Source organism: Corapipo altera, unplaced genomic scaffold (genome assembly GCF_003945725.1).
Source record: "Corapipo altera isolate COAL_440 unplaced genomic scaffold, ASM394572v1 0, whole genome shotgun sequence".
Taxonomy (NCBI): Eukaryota; Metazoa; Chordata; class Aves; order Passeriformes; family Pipridae; genus Corapipo; species Corapipo altera.
The window spans coordinates 70,830,451-70,848,072 of record NW_020884872.1 but is presented as its reverse complement, the minus strand read 5'-3'; the positions used below and the strand labels follow the sequence as shown (position 1 = coordinate 70,848,072).

Below are 17,622 nucleotides of genomic sequence, written 5' to 3'. Positions count from 1 at the left end.
TGCAGATTGCGGTGCTTTCCAGTTATACACTTAGAAATGCAGTGGCTGGAATAAAAGACAAAAGTTTGATTACACCAGAGTCCCTTCTCATTTTTGTGAACTGTTGCTTATCAAAAAAAGACATTATCTTGTCCCAACCAGTTACTAAGTTTTGCTTTCACTGATGACCCTCATATTTTACTACTTATTAGCCACATTATCTTGAACTTCCCTCTAGTAAATGAAAGCAAGCTACATCAGCATGTTCTGTATCATTCCTGCAGGCAAAGATTGAGCTTAAAGATAATTACTATGGTTGGCCCATCACACTGTTTTGTAGCATTTAAATGCTGTTGTAGAACATTAATTTTCTCATACTATGATGTATCCAAACTACATGGAATATCTGCATTGCTCTTTTCCTTAATGCCAGTATAGTGCACTGGAAGTTGGATGTAAACAACTGTAAATGTGTTGCTTATCCACTTACTGAGGCTGGTAAGAACAAAACTAATCATATATTCCTTTTCAACACAATCTGCAATAACTGATATATATACACACATATGTATGTCCCTGTGTGTAAATTTGTGTTTGTGTATAAACCACCTGCACCAAAGAAAATGAACTATTATACAGAAGTACTGCAAGAGTGACCACTGCCTCTAAAAATCACTTCAAAGCTAATTAAAGAGTACAAAATTAAAACAAACCAATTCATGTTTGAGTGTGAATAACTCAAAGCTCAAATACTAATTTAGAGTGTTTTCTGACTTGGTCCATTTTTTTCTCCCAAGAAAAAGGAGCAAATTAATTCACTTGCTGCTAAAATACTATCAAGAGTAAGATTTATCTGTGAAACTGATTACTAGTTAATATTTCAGACATAACTGGCATTAACTGAAAGAGGTTTGTGTTTTGCTTTGCATGTTAATTTTTTGCTTATTATGACTGGTATTTTGTAATGTATGTTTGTATTAAAGGTTGTTAAATACTAGTAAAGGGGAGGTTTTCATATGCTACTACTTGAGCTGTTTAAATCTAGGCATCCAGGCTCCCTCTATAGTCAGCAGAGAGAGATGAGCAGCTTAAAGAAACATTCGGCTCACACTGAGGAAAATATTTTGGAAAAGACCAGATATCTGTGACTGCTTTAAGTGGGTAAAAATTGATGGCTAAAGTTATGAGAAATTAATTACAGTTTTGTGACTGAATTTTGCTGCCAGCCAATATGATGCAAATAGTCACAGATGTAAGTGCTTCATATTTTTAGTATTTTTTTTAGTACAGTGTTCAGATTGTATTAAGTGATTTCCATAAAAGCACTAAATGATGGAGTGCCAGGTATTTAAAAAATTGTATGATTCCCTCCCCCCACCTCATTAGAGCTTGAACAATGTGATTTATCAGGCAGTGCTTGATGCCTGTTGTATAAAGGGAGCCTTGGTGACTAGTTCAAATGTAGGTGTTTACAACATCTACTGTTTGAAAAAAAAATTCCATTTTCTTGCTAAGAGCCCAGGTCTAAGGTTTTGTTTGTTCTGAACTAGCTGGCAAAACCAGCATTTCCTTCGTTTATCACTGACTTGGAGGACAGATATAATACAGTCTTGGTAAGTGAATAAAGAGCAATTACTTTCCTTTACAAATTAGAATTGTGATATTTTAAATATTTTGAAGTATTAAGTTATTTGCAACTATGTAAAAATTGCATGTTTGTGTTGTGTAGAACTGTGAATAGTTTCTGTAAAAGCATATAATACATAGCTGTATTAAGGAAATTTGATTGTCTCTGGATATTGCTGATCATGTTATACTGGCAGCCCTTTAACAATGGGCAAGCCATGTGGACAGATATTTGATATCAATAAAATATTAAAGATAAGACTTGATGATTGTAGTTCATCATAGAATATCCTTGCTTTTTAATTAGACAGCTTTTTTGAAACTTGTTACTGTGTCTGGGCTGTTTCATATGCTTTTGACTGTTTTGATGTTTAAAGACATTCTACTTTCTGTTTAAAAAGTAAACATAGTCCTTGAATTTTTATGAATGTTTTTGAGGTAATTATCTCTGTTTAGAAATTATTAAACTGCATTTCAATTTTAGATTTCAGGAAAGCTAAGATTACTATTTAAAGACATTTTTATAGGATACTTAAAATGAAATCAAAGGAGCTAAGTATTTCTGTAGATGGAGCCTTGGTGGAGGTTCTGTCAACTGTAAAACCTTCTGGATTTACTGTCCGGTTGTTGTAACTCCTCATGCAGTAAGACAAGCAACCTTAAAGTGAATTTCCTATAAGAGATTTCCGGGTAAGTATTAATCTACAGTGCACAAATAGGATTTGTGAAGCATGGAACAAAAGCTAGACTTAGTAATAGACTAACACACTTTCCTAAGAGTAACGATATCATGCTTACTTCATTTTTCTTCAAACACATGTTATGCTTGTTAAAAATAGGGTGATATTCTGAACTTGAACTTCTCGGGTGTTTTTCCTAAATTGACTTTAGCCATTATGTAGAAAAGTGTGCTCCGCTAAACCCAAAATGATCTGGCTGGAAAAATCTTTGCATTCACTTTGGTGGTTCTGGTAAACAGTTCTTAAAAACATATGCAACATAACTGATCAGAATCTGCTGCCAGGGATGTGACAGCTTAATACACTAAAAAGAAAATCTATTATGAAACTTTTGTTTAGATTTGTTCTGAGACTGTTGCCACCAATCCAGGCTAAAGGGTTCCCCTACTTATCACTGGTCAGCCTTACAGGATAGTGAAAAGCATTGCTTTTGCATTTTACTTTGTTTTTTCATACCTTCAATCCTCATGAAAACTGAACTCTTTAGAAAAGTTTCTAACACTGACTTATTTCCATTTCATTTTTTAATTGTTCAGTCACATCTAGAGGAGGTCCATTAAGGTGAGAATTACTTCAGTTCACAGGCTGCAAGGGGTAAACCAAGTGCTGTAGTGAACAACTTTAAATACAATTTTAATGCTGCTTTTTTTGTATTTTGAAGAAATTTTCTTTTCTAGAACACCTTCCATTGATTTTAGGTGAGTAGAAGCCAGGACAGAGTCTAAACTAGATCAGAATGGAAAGTATAGGAGAGATTAATTGAAGTTGACCCAGAACAGGGTGCTGCTGTTTAGTGCTATGGAGATCTACAGCATGTGAGACTGGACAGCAGACTTATTTCTGCTGATCAAAGTGAATTAATTAAATGTATGCAGAAAATTACTTGAAACAAAAGACTACCTGTAAGCCCAGTCTCCATAAATGCAAACTTTTTAATGAGTACAAGGAGACTTTGCCCTCTCAAGTTAAAAGAAAACAAAGCTGACTTCAGGTCCTGTGGAAACCAAATTCTTAGAACCTTAATGGTTGCTATTTTATTTTTGAGTGTCCTGCCTTCCGTCTAGTTTTGTTACCTGTTAGGAAGCTGCATTTCTCTCCAGCTTCCTGTTTCCAGCTTTATTTTGACACCTCTGGTACCTGATCATTATATGGTTCAGTGGTGTTCATTGAAAAGCTGTATGTGCCATGTTTTGTCTTGCTGTACTTACCTTTAATGAAAGTGTGCCAAGACAGTTGTTTCATCTTTCATAACGTCCTGCATACCATCTCAGGAGCATGAATCCTGTTCTGATAAATTGAGGGGTCATTACCAACCATCACGTCACTGTGTTGTAAATGACAGAATTATGGCTGCACAGATTTTGTTGTACCTAGGCTAAATTTATATTTCAAATCTTAAATTTTCCTTCTGGGATTATCCACCCCTACTGCAATAATAAAACATTACAAATTATAAAGCATGCAAAAAAAGGTTGTTGCAGGAATGTAGAAAGACAGACTATATTTTTCTAGAAAAACTAATAAATGTTTGTAGGTAGTACCATGATGTAAAATGTGTTTTAAGGATATGATGTAATCTAATCTGGTTTACATTTTTCCTTGGAATAGTTAGTTGTTGGAATTGTTCCCTAGTTATGTGCTCTTGCTCTCTTTGTTATTATTATGTAGTTAAGTACATATTTTTCATTTTCAAGTGTGACATGAGAGAATATATTATTCAGATTTATTTATTTATGGTTTAGTGATCATTGTAATGAATAAGAAATCAAATTATTAAAGGATTTTCTTTTAGAAATATGTAACATTTTTACATTGTTTGCTGCCTCATACCGCTGTGTATTTGAAGGCAGTTAACTAAGATGTAACTAATATGCAAGGTACTTTTGTTTGTACTTACAAACTTTGTTTGATTCTCTCTAGGCCAAGGTGTATGTAGTCTTTAAGAGTGATTTGCAGAAAAATAATTAAAATATTTTAAACTTGTGCACATATTTGTTGAAGTCACTGTACAAATATTAAAGCAGCTAGAGAATATACCGTTTTTGAGAAATCATATGGTGAGTAAAGAGTAAAAGTTGCACCAGTCTTTAGCCCACTTACCTGTATTTTTGGTTCTTAACCGTGCATAATTTTTCCACTTTTTTTGTAAGTAATGTAAAAATTTCTGGCCTATTAACAAAGAGACCTTTAAACATGGAAAAAAAAAAAAAGCTGTCGTTTGCTCACGGAGTGCTCCTTTAGCAATGGAGTTTTTGAAAGTGCATCTTGAGGTGGTGGTACTATGACAAGTCTTCACTACAGTTAGAACTATCTACTCTAATGGTGGTGGAAAGCACCTGGTTTTCCACCAGTTTATTTCAGTTCAACAGGTGGTATTAATTTATTAGTAAAGAACCTCGTCAGCATTACTACATCTGTGCCAGGCTTTAACTCTTGTGATAGTTTGTACTTCATTCAACCTAGCTAGGCTGCAAAATTGATGAGAAAAGATTTGACTTAGATATGTTAGTTTTTCTCCTTCTGAATTTAAGATTTGCATGCCTTCAGCATGTGAAATATACCTTTTTAGTATGTACACCTGAAGAGTTTTCCTTAGCTATAGTTTAAAATGCATGATACAATACCTGATCTGTTGCATCTTTGACTCTAAAATTTGTTTAAACCAAGAATGTTTTTTTTTTTTTACTGTGATCAGATATGTTACTCTGGAATAAAATCTATTTCCATGTTAAATGGCACATTTTAGAGTTTTTGTGATAGAAGGTGGCAGATTTTAGTTTTCTTTGGGCAGAAGAATCATTTTTGTTTGTCTCTGTATGATACTTTTCAACTAGTGAAAGTTTTACCCCCAGCCAAACCCAGGTTTTCATGAACAATTTCAAAAAAGGATTCCAGATGGAAGGGTGGCTAGTCTGTTAAATGCATGTAATCTCAATGTATAGTATTAGAAACTTCAAAAATTATAAACATATAAGCATTATAAGTGTTAACATACTCTTATTTTCTTCATAAGAAAAAAACCTTTTTTGCCCAACAGCAAACACCAGCCAACTACACAGTTGTTTTTAATGTGCTGACCAGGTTCCTATTCCCTTTTTTTGTGGATCAAATGTAAAAAAGTTGGTTCCCACCTTCAGAAGTTGAGATAGAGCATACACAGATATTGTTTGCCTCTCGACCGGTGGGTAGTGTAATAAAAGAGGAGAGGGTGTTTTGGTTAGGAACAAACCCAATCCATGTGAAGGGGTTTTGTAGCTCTGTTGTCCACAAAACTTAAAAAGTACCAAGTCAACTTCTCTCTTTCGTATTTCCAGCTTGCAAATCTGTTAGTATATTCCTGGTGACTATACCTAATCTTCAGGTGTTACATATTACTAAATCCAGTTACAGAGTTGTATTAATGAGTAAGGTGCTTCTTAGCTGATTTGTGCCTGTGTAGGGATTCTGCCTGGACTGTTGTGCTTTTCCTCAGTAACGTATTGAAGTTCACTCTGTGGCTGGGTGTTTCAAGTACTTGTCTTACTCCAGCTAATACATTATGGCTGTTGGGTGAAAATAGCGATAATGTACCAATGAATTTTATTTAGTTAGTTTTTAGTTTTCAAGGCATAGTAAAACAGAAATTGGTTCTCTTTCAATGGATTAGAAACCTAGCTTTTAAATTTTAACCTCTTTTTCTAATGGTCTCTTTGCCATTAATTTTTCAAAAAATGAAGTCTTACAGAAGTCAGCATTGAAACTTAAGTTGTACATATTGTTAAATTTTGTTCTAAGTAGTACAAGGAAATTGAGTTTGTATAGCTGATCTTTTTTTGTCTGACAATATAATATTTTTTGTTAATTTTTTTCTGTTTGTATGTGCAGGTACAATCAACTCACTGTACAACAGATGAGCCTTAGCTAAATGCTACTGTGATGCCTTTTAACTATGGTAGTTTAACATAAAGCTGCTTTATTTAGCCTGTGATGGAGAAGGCTTAAGATAATTTCTATTTGCTTTGGTAGTAGATGCACATAGACAGCATTACCATAGCTGAAATTCTTGACAATACTTTAAAACTTAATAGCCTCCTCATGTATTTATATGCCAGACTTAATTGTGTATGTTTTGGTGTAGAATATGTCTTATAAATCAAAATTCAAAGCCTGCTAGAGGTAAGTGCATTTTAAGGAACAGAAATGTAATTTGGGACCATAGTGATCCTGAAAAAAATTCAGTTGGAGTTTTTCAGGGGAAGAAAACCTTGCAATTGTGTAGTTTGATTTATCAGCTTATCCAGACTTAAATACTACATGAAAGTTATTAGACAGGAGGAGTCTTTACAGTTTGAATGCTTGTAAATATTTTCTTTTAAAATTTATTCCTCTAGGACAGCCTTATAATATCATACATCACCAGCAGTCAGTTTAATCCTGAATTAGAAAAAGGAAGTGTGGTGTTGCCAACATCCATGAAACAGGAGGAGGACGGGGCAAAGACACTGTTTAACTTGCTAAACATGTTCCCAAAGTTCTTGTTGAATGAATGAAAAAAAAAGTAATTAAGCTGACTTGATGAATACTTTCTAACGTGGGCTACTTAAGTTACTCATCAGTAGTAGTGTTCTCATGTGACTATACTACTTAGGAAAGGCCTTTTTGTTTTTGGAGTGGATTTCTTTTGTTTCAAGTTTAATGTTTTTTAGACTTTAGGGGTTTATCCTTGTTTGGTGTGCCAACCAATAGGTTCCTATCATGAATTGCTGGCAGCAGCTTGGTTCTGCAGGGCAAGGATTATAGTTACTAGCTATGGTTGAAAATGCTTACCCTTTCTCACACTAAGGAACCAAGCTATTGCTAGCAATTAAAGGTAGTTAGCTGCTCCCTACCTAATGTAAACATTGTCAACCAGTAATTACTGCTGCTTCAAACTTTTTTCCCTGGAGGATTTGAACTCTTCCAGTAAGGCATTGTAATAATTTGGATTTTGTAGTTTCTCTGAGATTTTACTGGTTGTAGTTTAGCCTTTTCCATTTAAAAGAATCGTGATGATTTTAATCTTTTACAATTCGGTTCAGAACTTGTAACCATATTTGGAGTTACAACCTAGTTGGAGAAATACTTGATAAAGGATTATGAAGTATGTAATTCTGCACCTTCTCTGCCTCAGAAAAAGTTCATTATGTTGAACTATGCCTTCATCTGAACAGGTTTTTTACCTCATAGAAAGGCTTTAGGGAAGCCAAAAAGGCAGGTTTTTTTGTAAGCATTTAAGAGAAATTGCCCCCGTGCATAAAGTTGGGTTTCCTAGTCCAGATTGTCATGCCTCTGTTTTTTAGGTAGATGTATTTATAAGTTTAGATTTATAAGTTCTTAAGCACTGTTGTGTGTTGCTTTATTTGCTGCTCTGTGCAGACATCAGGGATGTAGCAGAGTTGATGCACTTATTCAAGCTGCTCAGTCTATTTGCTTTCTGTTCTATTGAATCTCTCCCCTTGGTAGATACTTTGTTTTCTGATATCCTTTAAACTCAGACTGCTTTTTTAAGTCGTGCCATTTTGCTCATTGAATGCTCAAAGAATGACTTTTGTCCAAATAGACTAAAATTTATTTCCGTATGTTAATATTGTTTATTTCATTTTCTAATGTCCATCTAAACAATGAAATACTGACCTGGTAATCCCCTAGTGAAGTTTTACAGTAGATAATGAAAGTAAAATTTTACTTCAGTCCCACCCACTTTTTAATTTCATTTTTTTATACCAGTAGGCCAAGAACTACTGGTATATGAGCTCATATTACCTCTGTGTGGCTTTAAGGTTTAGAACTCACAGTTGTTTGCCCCCCTCCTCCCCCGTATGGTCCTTCATAAAGCCTAAGATACAGTTTCATCCTATTGCCTGGAATCTGAATACCATTGGAACCAAAATAGCTGCCTTCCACCTTGGCTCAGTTCCTCTTTGGTTTTGGTTCTCCTTTTCAAAATATTTATAGACAACTGTTATTATGGAGGATTAAAAGAACTCTTTATGAATGGAAATGTGTTTGGACACTGGGTTCCAGTCCGGTTGTCTGAGGCTGACTGTACCACTGCTCTTGGTAGAACGTGGAGAGAGATGGGAAAGCTTCCAGGAAAACTGTTACTCTTCATTATGTTATCTCCAATAGTCAACCTAAGAAAAATACATGCTGCGTTCAAATCCTGCCCTGAAGTCCAACCTGACTTGTATATGTAGCTTCTCAGACCTTACAGCTTTGCAGTTTAGGATATTAGTAGTCTTTCTGATGTACTGAGGTAAATTGCCCAATAGTTTAGAGTTTCTCCAGATAAACAACCAATACTTAGATTTACTGTGATCAGGTTTACATTTGAACTACAGGAGGACTTTGTGCTACTCATCACATACTTTACCAGATTTCTGACTGGTATGGCAAAATTTAGTCTTATTTATTATTAAGATTGGTTAAGTCCTCCATGGAATTTTTTGCCTTTAGTAGTTCATAATCGTTGATGGTATCATTGGGGGTTTTTTTTGTTGTTTTGTTTGTGGAGGTTATTTTGGGGGGAGGGAGGGTTTATTTGTTTGCCTGAGGTTTTTTTAGGCAAATGAGTTACTATTGACTACTCAGTTTTAATTCTTTCCAAAGCTTTCAGCCTAAAAGGCTTCTGGACAGCAGAGGAAATCTGTTTAGGTTTTGATTTTGCAGCCACTTTATGGCCATTTTGTCCTGTATTTTACAAATAGTTTGTGTGTGAGTGGGGAATCTTCTGCAATTAGATTCTTTCCTTGTTTCCTGAGGAATAATTTTTAAAATGTGTATGAAGGTATACATTGCTAAGATTTCTAAGGTGCCAGGTGAAGTAGATATCTGACTAAAGGTAAGTTAAGCTTTGATTGCTTAGAGTGGTCTTGATGATTGTTGCACTTTCACATAAAAAATGTCTCAGCAAAACCCACAGCGGAAGAAAACCAGACCAACCCCTGAAATTTGGTCCAATTGTTGATATAGTTGATACAAAAGGTCCTGGTGTAAATATGCATGGATGCTAAAATATTTCTTTTTGTGCTATTTACTGTCTAGGTAGCGACACATAGGTTTGAAAGCATAGAGAAATCTGGAAAACTTCTTTTGAAAACTTTACCTGTTTGAAAGTATTTAACATATTTTTTTTACGGTGTGCCTTTTAAATTTAATGTTCATATAAATAGTTTTGTTTGTAGAGATCATTGCCAATGTAATAGAAATGTCACTGTTATTGAGGTGCAAATAACTTCTGCATGTTCACTTCCTCAAATGTTTTACTCTCTCAATTTTAAGACAATGCATTTATCATGGTAATTCTTGTCTGTTTTCACTTAAGACAGTAAGTGAAGTTATTATTTCAAATATTAAGCTGAGAAGAAATGTTTTTCTCAGAGTTCTGTTGCAATTGACTACTCAGTTCTATCTGATTTTTTTAAAACCAATCTTCAGGAGTCATGGCAAATTTGAACTTAAAATTTGTTTGATAGGAATTTCAAGGGAAGTGTTCATTATTATGATGTGATTGAAGGTATCTCAAAAATACGGATTTTTTTCCTTTTTTTAAACAATTCCTCATTTATGCAGAATTCCCCAATTTGTATGCATATTTCAATGGCTGACTTGTGATGGATGGTTTTGCTTACAAATAATTAGTAGTCCCTGAAGTTTATTTTCATATCGTTTTGGGTTTTTTGGGGGTTTTTTGGGTGTTTTTAAGTATTGTGTGTTATACTCAAGTAGTCAGGATTGAAAGGAAACAGTCTCAGATAAATTTTACTTGCAAATTGTTTCCTATTCCACCAATCCAAAAATCGTATCACAGTGTAATACCTATTTTAGTGTAGCTTTAGATGAGGGTTGTTAGGAGTGGCCTGGTTTCTCTCCTTCTTTTTCATAGCCCAGGAAGTATCGACTGGGAATGCTGGATGAGAGGATAGTTCCGGTGGGATCAAAAGCAAGAAAATCAAAGAACCCTATTGGCTGTCTGGCTGACAGGTGTAAAACAGGAGTACCCATCAATATGGTTTGGTGGAACAGAGTCACAGAAAACAATTTACAGGTAAAATTATTTTTTACTAGTCACTTTTTCAGTATTTTGGATGCTTTATTTTAAATTTTGGAAAATGTTAGAAGCAGTTACTCCACGTTTGAGTAGAGTTCAAATCAAATATTTATTTCACAAAGTAGACATAGTAGCCCTCCAGGAGAGTGACTTGGAGATGTTTTATTATCTTCATCCATTGCTGAGCTATTTACTTTATTTGATTTTGCAATAATCTGAGGAAAAGGAACAACAGTAATCATGAAATGTATTCTAAAGGCAAACAAACACCTTTTATTTTAATGCTCATGTGAGGAAGGTTTCTACTAGTAAAATTAGTGATCTTTGTTAAAATGATTGACACTTAATGCAAATAGATGCCCTCAGTACAGAATTTGAAGATGTAATCACAATGATCAGGAAGTGTAAATTTTTGATTTTTATGTTGGGATAGTTTATACTTCCCAACTTGTTTGAGAAATATATTAAACTTCATTTAACTTTATTCCTGAATCTTCTTTAGCTCTGTAAGAGAGGAGTGGTACAACTGCATTTGAATATCTCTTTACAGAATTAGCAGGTAGTCCTTGGAGTAATAATGAAGGATAATTCTAGTCTAGGATGAATATGCTTCATGTCCCTTAAAATGGAGTTTAGATGAAAATTACTACAGTGGTGGGAACTGCACCCCTACTGCTAATACTGTTTCTACTTGTGTAGTTCTTTTGATTTCTCAGGGATTGTTAGTCTTCCTGTGAGGGTTTTGTTGTTTTTGATGTTTTCTAAGTGAAGGAAATGGATAAATTGACAACAGATTATGCCTAGAGTTTGTGGCACCTTAAGATTTTCTTTCAGTTCACTGAATTTCTGCCATGTAAGGGCCAACATGAAGCTCCTACAAGAGCCTTTCCATACCTACGCTAGTTTTGCATTGCTTGACGTTTGGACATCTCTGTGTTACTGAAATGGGGAGTCATGGGCAGTGTGATGTAGGTGAACTGATGCTACATTGTTTAGGGAAATTTGGACTTTGAGTCTGTCTTGACCCTTTTGCTGCTGGGGAAGCAGCACAGTAACTGGTGGAGAAAAGAAAGGAAACATTGGTAGAAGAACCAGGTAAGGTTTTGGGAGAGTGATGGGAGCCTGTGAAGCAGTACTGTTCTGAAGGGATAGAAGAGTGACAAACCAAACTTATCGTGTGCATCTAATAGTAAATGTAAACCATAACTAATAGACAGTTGTTCTGAGAAGACAGAAGCAGAAATTTGGTCTCTGTTTTTCAAGTGGACGTTATAGGGCAAGAACAGCCCCATTTGTACTCCTGTCCTCCATTGTTTTCTCTCCTGAACAGTGGCGCAGCAAATGCTGTTGTTAATCTGCTCCGCTTAAGAGTAGGAGCACAAAATGCTTCTGGAGGCTGGAGAGTCAGTAGCTCAAAACTTGAAGCTTCTTGCCAGGAGCAGTTGTCTTCTCAGTACCTGTGCGCTCTGAAGTAGTGTTCGAAGTGTGGCAAAGAGAAGGAAGCTCAAGGTCTCCTAGCGTTCTGAGGTTTAGCAACATTTGGGATTGCTTGGGATTGGCTGCAGAACATGTAGCTTTTGAAGGGTGCAATTCCAGATTTGTTTATTGTGCCAGAATCCCAGCTACGTAACTTAAACTGTGCAGTTAAGATTTTGTATTGTGTGATGCAGTTGCATAGCTTCCCACAGAGAAGCATGTATATGCACATGTGGTGGAAATTTGAACAGAAGGATGTTCAACTGTAATAAATAGAATTAAAGAAACAGGAGGGATTGCAGAGAATCTGTGGAGTCTGGCAAGACTGAAGCATGAAAGGTGCTAAAACTTGCATTGTAACATAGTTTAACTGCTACTCATTCATGCCTATGAAATTATAATCTGGGTCAGTTTTTTTAAATATGGTGTTACACTTACATGATTGAAAGTGAAGTCTGCAGGGTGAATTGTACTGCGAGTTGTGCACTAGAAAAGCAAAAAAAAAACCAAAACAAAGTTTGTTTTATAGCAGTAAGTCCTACCTTATATTAGGAAATATCCTGAGCTACTATACTACCACATGGTACATATTATAATAGCAAATGGTAGTTCTCCTTTTAATAGTAAGAATAGGTCCATTTTAGTTATACACTATCAATAACTGATTCCTTGGTTCTTGAACAAAAAAATAGTCATAGAAATGAATTTTTCAAATATATCGCATCAGGAACATAAACTTTTAAGACTTTAAGGATTTTTGCAGTACTGTGAAGGATTTTTGTTGAAGAAATGAGAAAATATTCCAAATCTGTAAAAGTTTACTTTTTAGTGAGATCTACTTGTCAATTGTAACAAAACTTTGCTAATAGTTTTATTTGTCTGAGCCTGTGTTCTTGTTTATAAACAAATAAATCTTTAACCAACAAATTTTACCCACTTTTAATGAAATTGACTCTAACTCTTCTGCAAGAGCAGTAGAACAATACAACTAATAATGTTGCCAAATTAAAATTTATTAGAGCCTATTGTACGAATGATGTGATGACTTGTCACAGTAATTACAGTAAAGGTAGCATGTTGAACAAATTCAATAGTGGGAGAGAGAGATTTACTTCAAAGCCCTTGGTGACCTCCAGTGCCTGCTGGGTTGCTCTGACATCACAAAATGTGTCCTTTTCCTGATCTTAGTTAATGAGAAATCCTGGAAATGGAGGGATTGCAATGATGTTCTGTGAAGTGAAGCTTTTCATACAGAACATCTGCCCATTAAAAAACAAAACCAAAGAAACCCCGAAACCTGACAAAACCAAATAGCAACACATAAAAACCACGGAAGACTTTTGCATGTTTTTGTATTCCTAAGAGATATTATGAAAACTATGCCAAAAATAGACCTGTAAAGGACTGCCCTGGTTTATAACATGGGTGTAGTTTAGTGATGGTTTTCTGTAACCATTACACAATTATGTAATTTGGGATGTCAGAACAGATCAATATGAATTTAGAGGTGAAGGAGAACATAAAAGAACAAAAAGGCTTGTATCCAGTTCCTAGCATGGTAAGTACATTATCACATCCTTCTGAAATCAAATGAGATTGGCCTACTTTTTGCATTAGGTAGCTTGCTTGGGGCTTCAGTTGGATGTGGGACCAGAACTGAAATTCCTAAGGCTGCTGTGCTGCTGTACAGCTCTGTGCTGTGTTGTGAAATGCTGAAGAGGAAATGAGAGAGGGAGAAGGGTGGTTTTCAGTATTCCTGTGAGATCCTCGAATGACTTTCCAAAGGCTCTGTGACTTGTGCGTCCCTGTGTTACAGGATAATTCTGTACTTAATGGCATTATGAGGATTAATTTATGCATCAGTGCAGCAGTGGGGCCTTAGAAGTTTATTGCTGAGAAGTGTAAAGACAAATTATGTGTATTGAAATTGATAGCTGATAAAACAGGAATTTTGATTTTATGTCTGAATTACAGAAATCTATTGATATATGCAACTCTTCAACATACAGTCATGCTGCATGCTGCTGTGTAGTCCTCCCAGTGATGGTCTTCATCTTGGATCCTTGGCTTGCTCTTTGCTTTCATCTGCATCTTCTTTTAAAGAGCCTTGAATTTTTTTTTTCTTGTGATAGTCACAAAATATTTTGTTTCTTCCCCTCCACTCTGTATTCTAATTTTATTTTCTTTTATACCTGTAAAAGCATAAAAGCCACTAGACAAACTCTTGAGCTGGATGGTGGCACAAGTGAATTAATAAGTAGTCCTCCCTTGCTTTTTTACTTCTTTTGTAGATCCATCCTTACTTATTGCATCATGATTAAATTCAGCCTTCATTTGGACTGTATTTATATGTGTTTTATAAGTTGTTTGTGCTCTGATGTACAGAAGTGTAGAATTTGGTTTTGTATGTGAAGCCAGGTGGACTCAGTTTTGTGGTCTGTCTTCAGAAGTTTGTTTGCCAAGCTGACTGAAGAGGTTCTGCTCTTTGAGAGACCAGAGATATAAAGAATCTGAAAAATAGGATATTTTGGTGAACTTTCTTCATGGAATCATTCTGGTGAGAATGCGCGATGTAGGTATTAATTCAAATAATAACTAGAGAAGTTGTTTCGCTGCTTTAGTTCAGCAGCATTTATATGAATATACTGGAAGAAGAGGGATGAGATTTAAATTGACAAGGTTGAGAGGAAAAAGGAATGATAGCAGTTTTAGCAAAGGTGTCAAAAGTCACTTTAGGTGGTTTTCTAGAAAAACACAGCGTAACTGGCGCAGCTGTACTTGTTTGTTTAATGCCCTTTGTTTAAAACATGTTTATTAATGTTTAGAAATTTTGTATATGCCTTTCTACAGGACATTTGCATTTGAAACTGAAATTACAGATTTAGTGTAGGCAGTGCTAGCAGACATTGTTTATTGTTTGGGATTTAGAAAGTATGTTCGCTGCTTTTCAACATCACAGTATATAGATTATTTTAATTCTTATAAAAATTATTATTCTTTTATTCAACTTTATTTTGGGAAGTTTGATAAGATTATAATGGAAAAGCTGTAAGGATACCTGGTAGGATTCTAAAGCATAGTTCCCATTTAAATAGATTTTCAAGCTTACCATTGATCCAAATGTAAAACTAACACTGAAATTTACACTTCATATTATGAGTTGGATATTTTTTGAGTCCAACAACATAATATTTTGAATCACTGACCATTAAGAATGTGGCTTCCTAATTCTGGCATATTTGCATGGTGATTGTTGCAGAATAAGTTATCTACAAAGACTGAAAAATAATTAAAAGATTAAATATTACAGAACTAATAGTAATATTACACTTTCTCAATTCAGTCATTTATTCTGGCCTAATTATTTTAATTATTTTGTTGGAGGAAAGGTGTATGCAGAAAATGGAACATTTTATGTCAGATAAAAACATTTTGAAAATGTTTTAAGAACTGCAGCTTCACACAGATGTAAGGAATTTAAACATGACTTGGAGCTTAAGCTTCAAATTATCTGACAGTATTTGCTAGTTTTGACCACACATTACTGAAATTTGTTGTAATTCTTTGATTAGTTTATTCTAGCTGGTGACTGTGGAGCCTTGGTATTTTTCTGTATTTAGAAAACAACTTGAAGGAGGAAGGATCTTTTAAAATTTTAACCAAAATTTAAATCACTTTTTTACCAATGGGGAAAGTCTTGGATTACATCTTCATGTTTGTAGCATCACAGAGAAGTAAAACAGGCTTTCATAGTAAAGCGTCTATCTTTGCAAATCAAAACTGTTTTCTCATATACAATGTTTTTGTCAAAGTTATGCAACAGTAATTTAATCTTAGCAGGCTTTGATTCTGATACTGAATTGTGACATCAAAAAATGGAACTTGAGCCATTGCTGTTTGTAATTCTACAGCATAAACCAGGTCAGCTGTAGCAGATTCCTGGGTTTGACTCCTTTCACTTGGATAAACTAAAACACCTACTAGTTAAAGTGGAGCTCTTTCTTTAAAGTGAAGCTGCATTTTAAAATTTTGATGGTTATAAATAACTTTTAGAGATGAAAACTGTCATTAACTAAATAATTCTTAGGTCCAAAACTGGTCTGTGAAAACTTGTAGATTGCGTTTAGAAATAAGAAGCATCACTGTGCTGTAGGAGTTGTTTATAGGTGAAAGTAGCAAGAGTTTAGCCAGAATGGTATGGATGGGATTTTGGGAACTCTCTCAGTTGCTGTAGAAAATGCTGAGGTTATCTTCCAGAAGGTGTGTTTCTTTGCACTTGCATGCTTCAAAACTAATGCCATGTCCTTCCCTTGTCACCTAGTTGACACAATATTTAGGTGTGGTAGAGGTGTGCACATGTCATGGCTGGTTTTAGCAGTGGGAAAACGTGGATCTTGTAGTTCTTTGAAATTATGTGCTTTTAGCAAGATGTTACAAATTCTTTTGCATGCTCTCACAGTTGTTTGACTTCTGAACTCTGTCATTATTTGGACAAATTCCACTCAACTCTTTACCACCTCTGTCATTTTCTCCAGTTGCGGTGCAGTTTTGGCTGAAGGGTTACGTGCCAGATTTTATCTAGCGGAACACCATTCCCTTAGGTATTCTTGTACCTAAATTCACATAAGTCCAGAATATTACCTTTTGAGTTTAAACATGTCAGTTATGTGTTTTCGGTTTGTATAATGCAGCTTACCATTTGTTTTGCTGTATTACTGTATATCTTAGCAAGTTTTCTAAAACTGTGATTAAGGAGTTTTAAAATTCTTGTGAGCTTTTTACCCATATAAATGTGTTATACTTCACCAGTCTGCATATTTGGTTCCTTGAATATTCGGAAACATACACGTGTAAGATGACAAAGAACGTTGTAAAGATGACATTATAAGGTGCTTAGTGGTTAAAATTTACTGAGTCATTAAAGGTAGAATATTCATACTATTTCCTTTTTAACCTGCCCATCCTCTTTAATTTTACAACTTTTAGAATCTTCTTTTTCAGTGCTTTGAAATACATTAGTAATATGATATGTGGTAGAAATATTCAAATAAAGGTCTTAAAAACAAATTAACAGAAAAGAAGACTTTTCAAATACTTTTCTTCCCTAAGTTGGTATTCACACTTCTTTTCTAATTTGCACTGACTTACTTTCTATGTTGCCACTTTACTTATGTTGGTAAAAATTGATATTGGTAATTTAAGTAACAGCTGACATACTTGGTCATTTTAACACTACCTAAACCTGAAGTGGTCCGATATAATTTTCTTTAAAGAAACATCATGGGTTATCTTAATAGTATCCCTTGTTTATTGGGATTGTTTATTTATATGCTGTCTTATTTTACCTCATTTGTTTAGACACTTGTGAGAGGTACTCTGAAGGTTACTTAATAAACTGAAATCTGTCATTTAATAATCAAGCTTTTCAGAGTGTTCATGTAATAATTGGTTTTATCTCTTGGCTTAATTTGTTTTTTCTTCTGCTAATGTAATTTGTAATCGGCTGTCCAGTAATAAGCCTTTTGAGCTCAAATTGGGATTTTCTTTTTCTAACCGTCCCTACCCCAAAGCAAACAAAAAGCTCACCTCAAAATGAACACCACCACACCAAAATATGAAACCGACTGCACAGATTTTAATAGAATTTAGAAACTGATTATATGCTGTATTTTCTTTACTAACAAATACTGGATGTTTGACCATCACTCTACTTCTATTTTTTTTTTCTGTGGT

At 34.8% G+C, this 17,622-nt stretch overlaps 1 protein-coding gene across 1 annotated transcript in view; it reads left to right on the top strand.

Annotated features, from left to right (window-relative positions):
- The window catches only part of PAN3 (poly(A) specific ribonuclease subunit PAN3), an 80,689-nt gene that overhangs the window by 25,568 nt on the left and 37,499 nt on the right, over positions 1-17,622 (top strand). Inside the window, 2 exon segments of the mRNA XM_027651777.1 lie at positions 1,530-1,592; positions 10,249-10,410. Coding sequence (XP_027507578.1) covers positions 1,530-1,592; positions 10,249-10,410 — 225 coding nt within the window.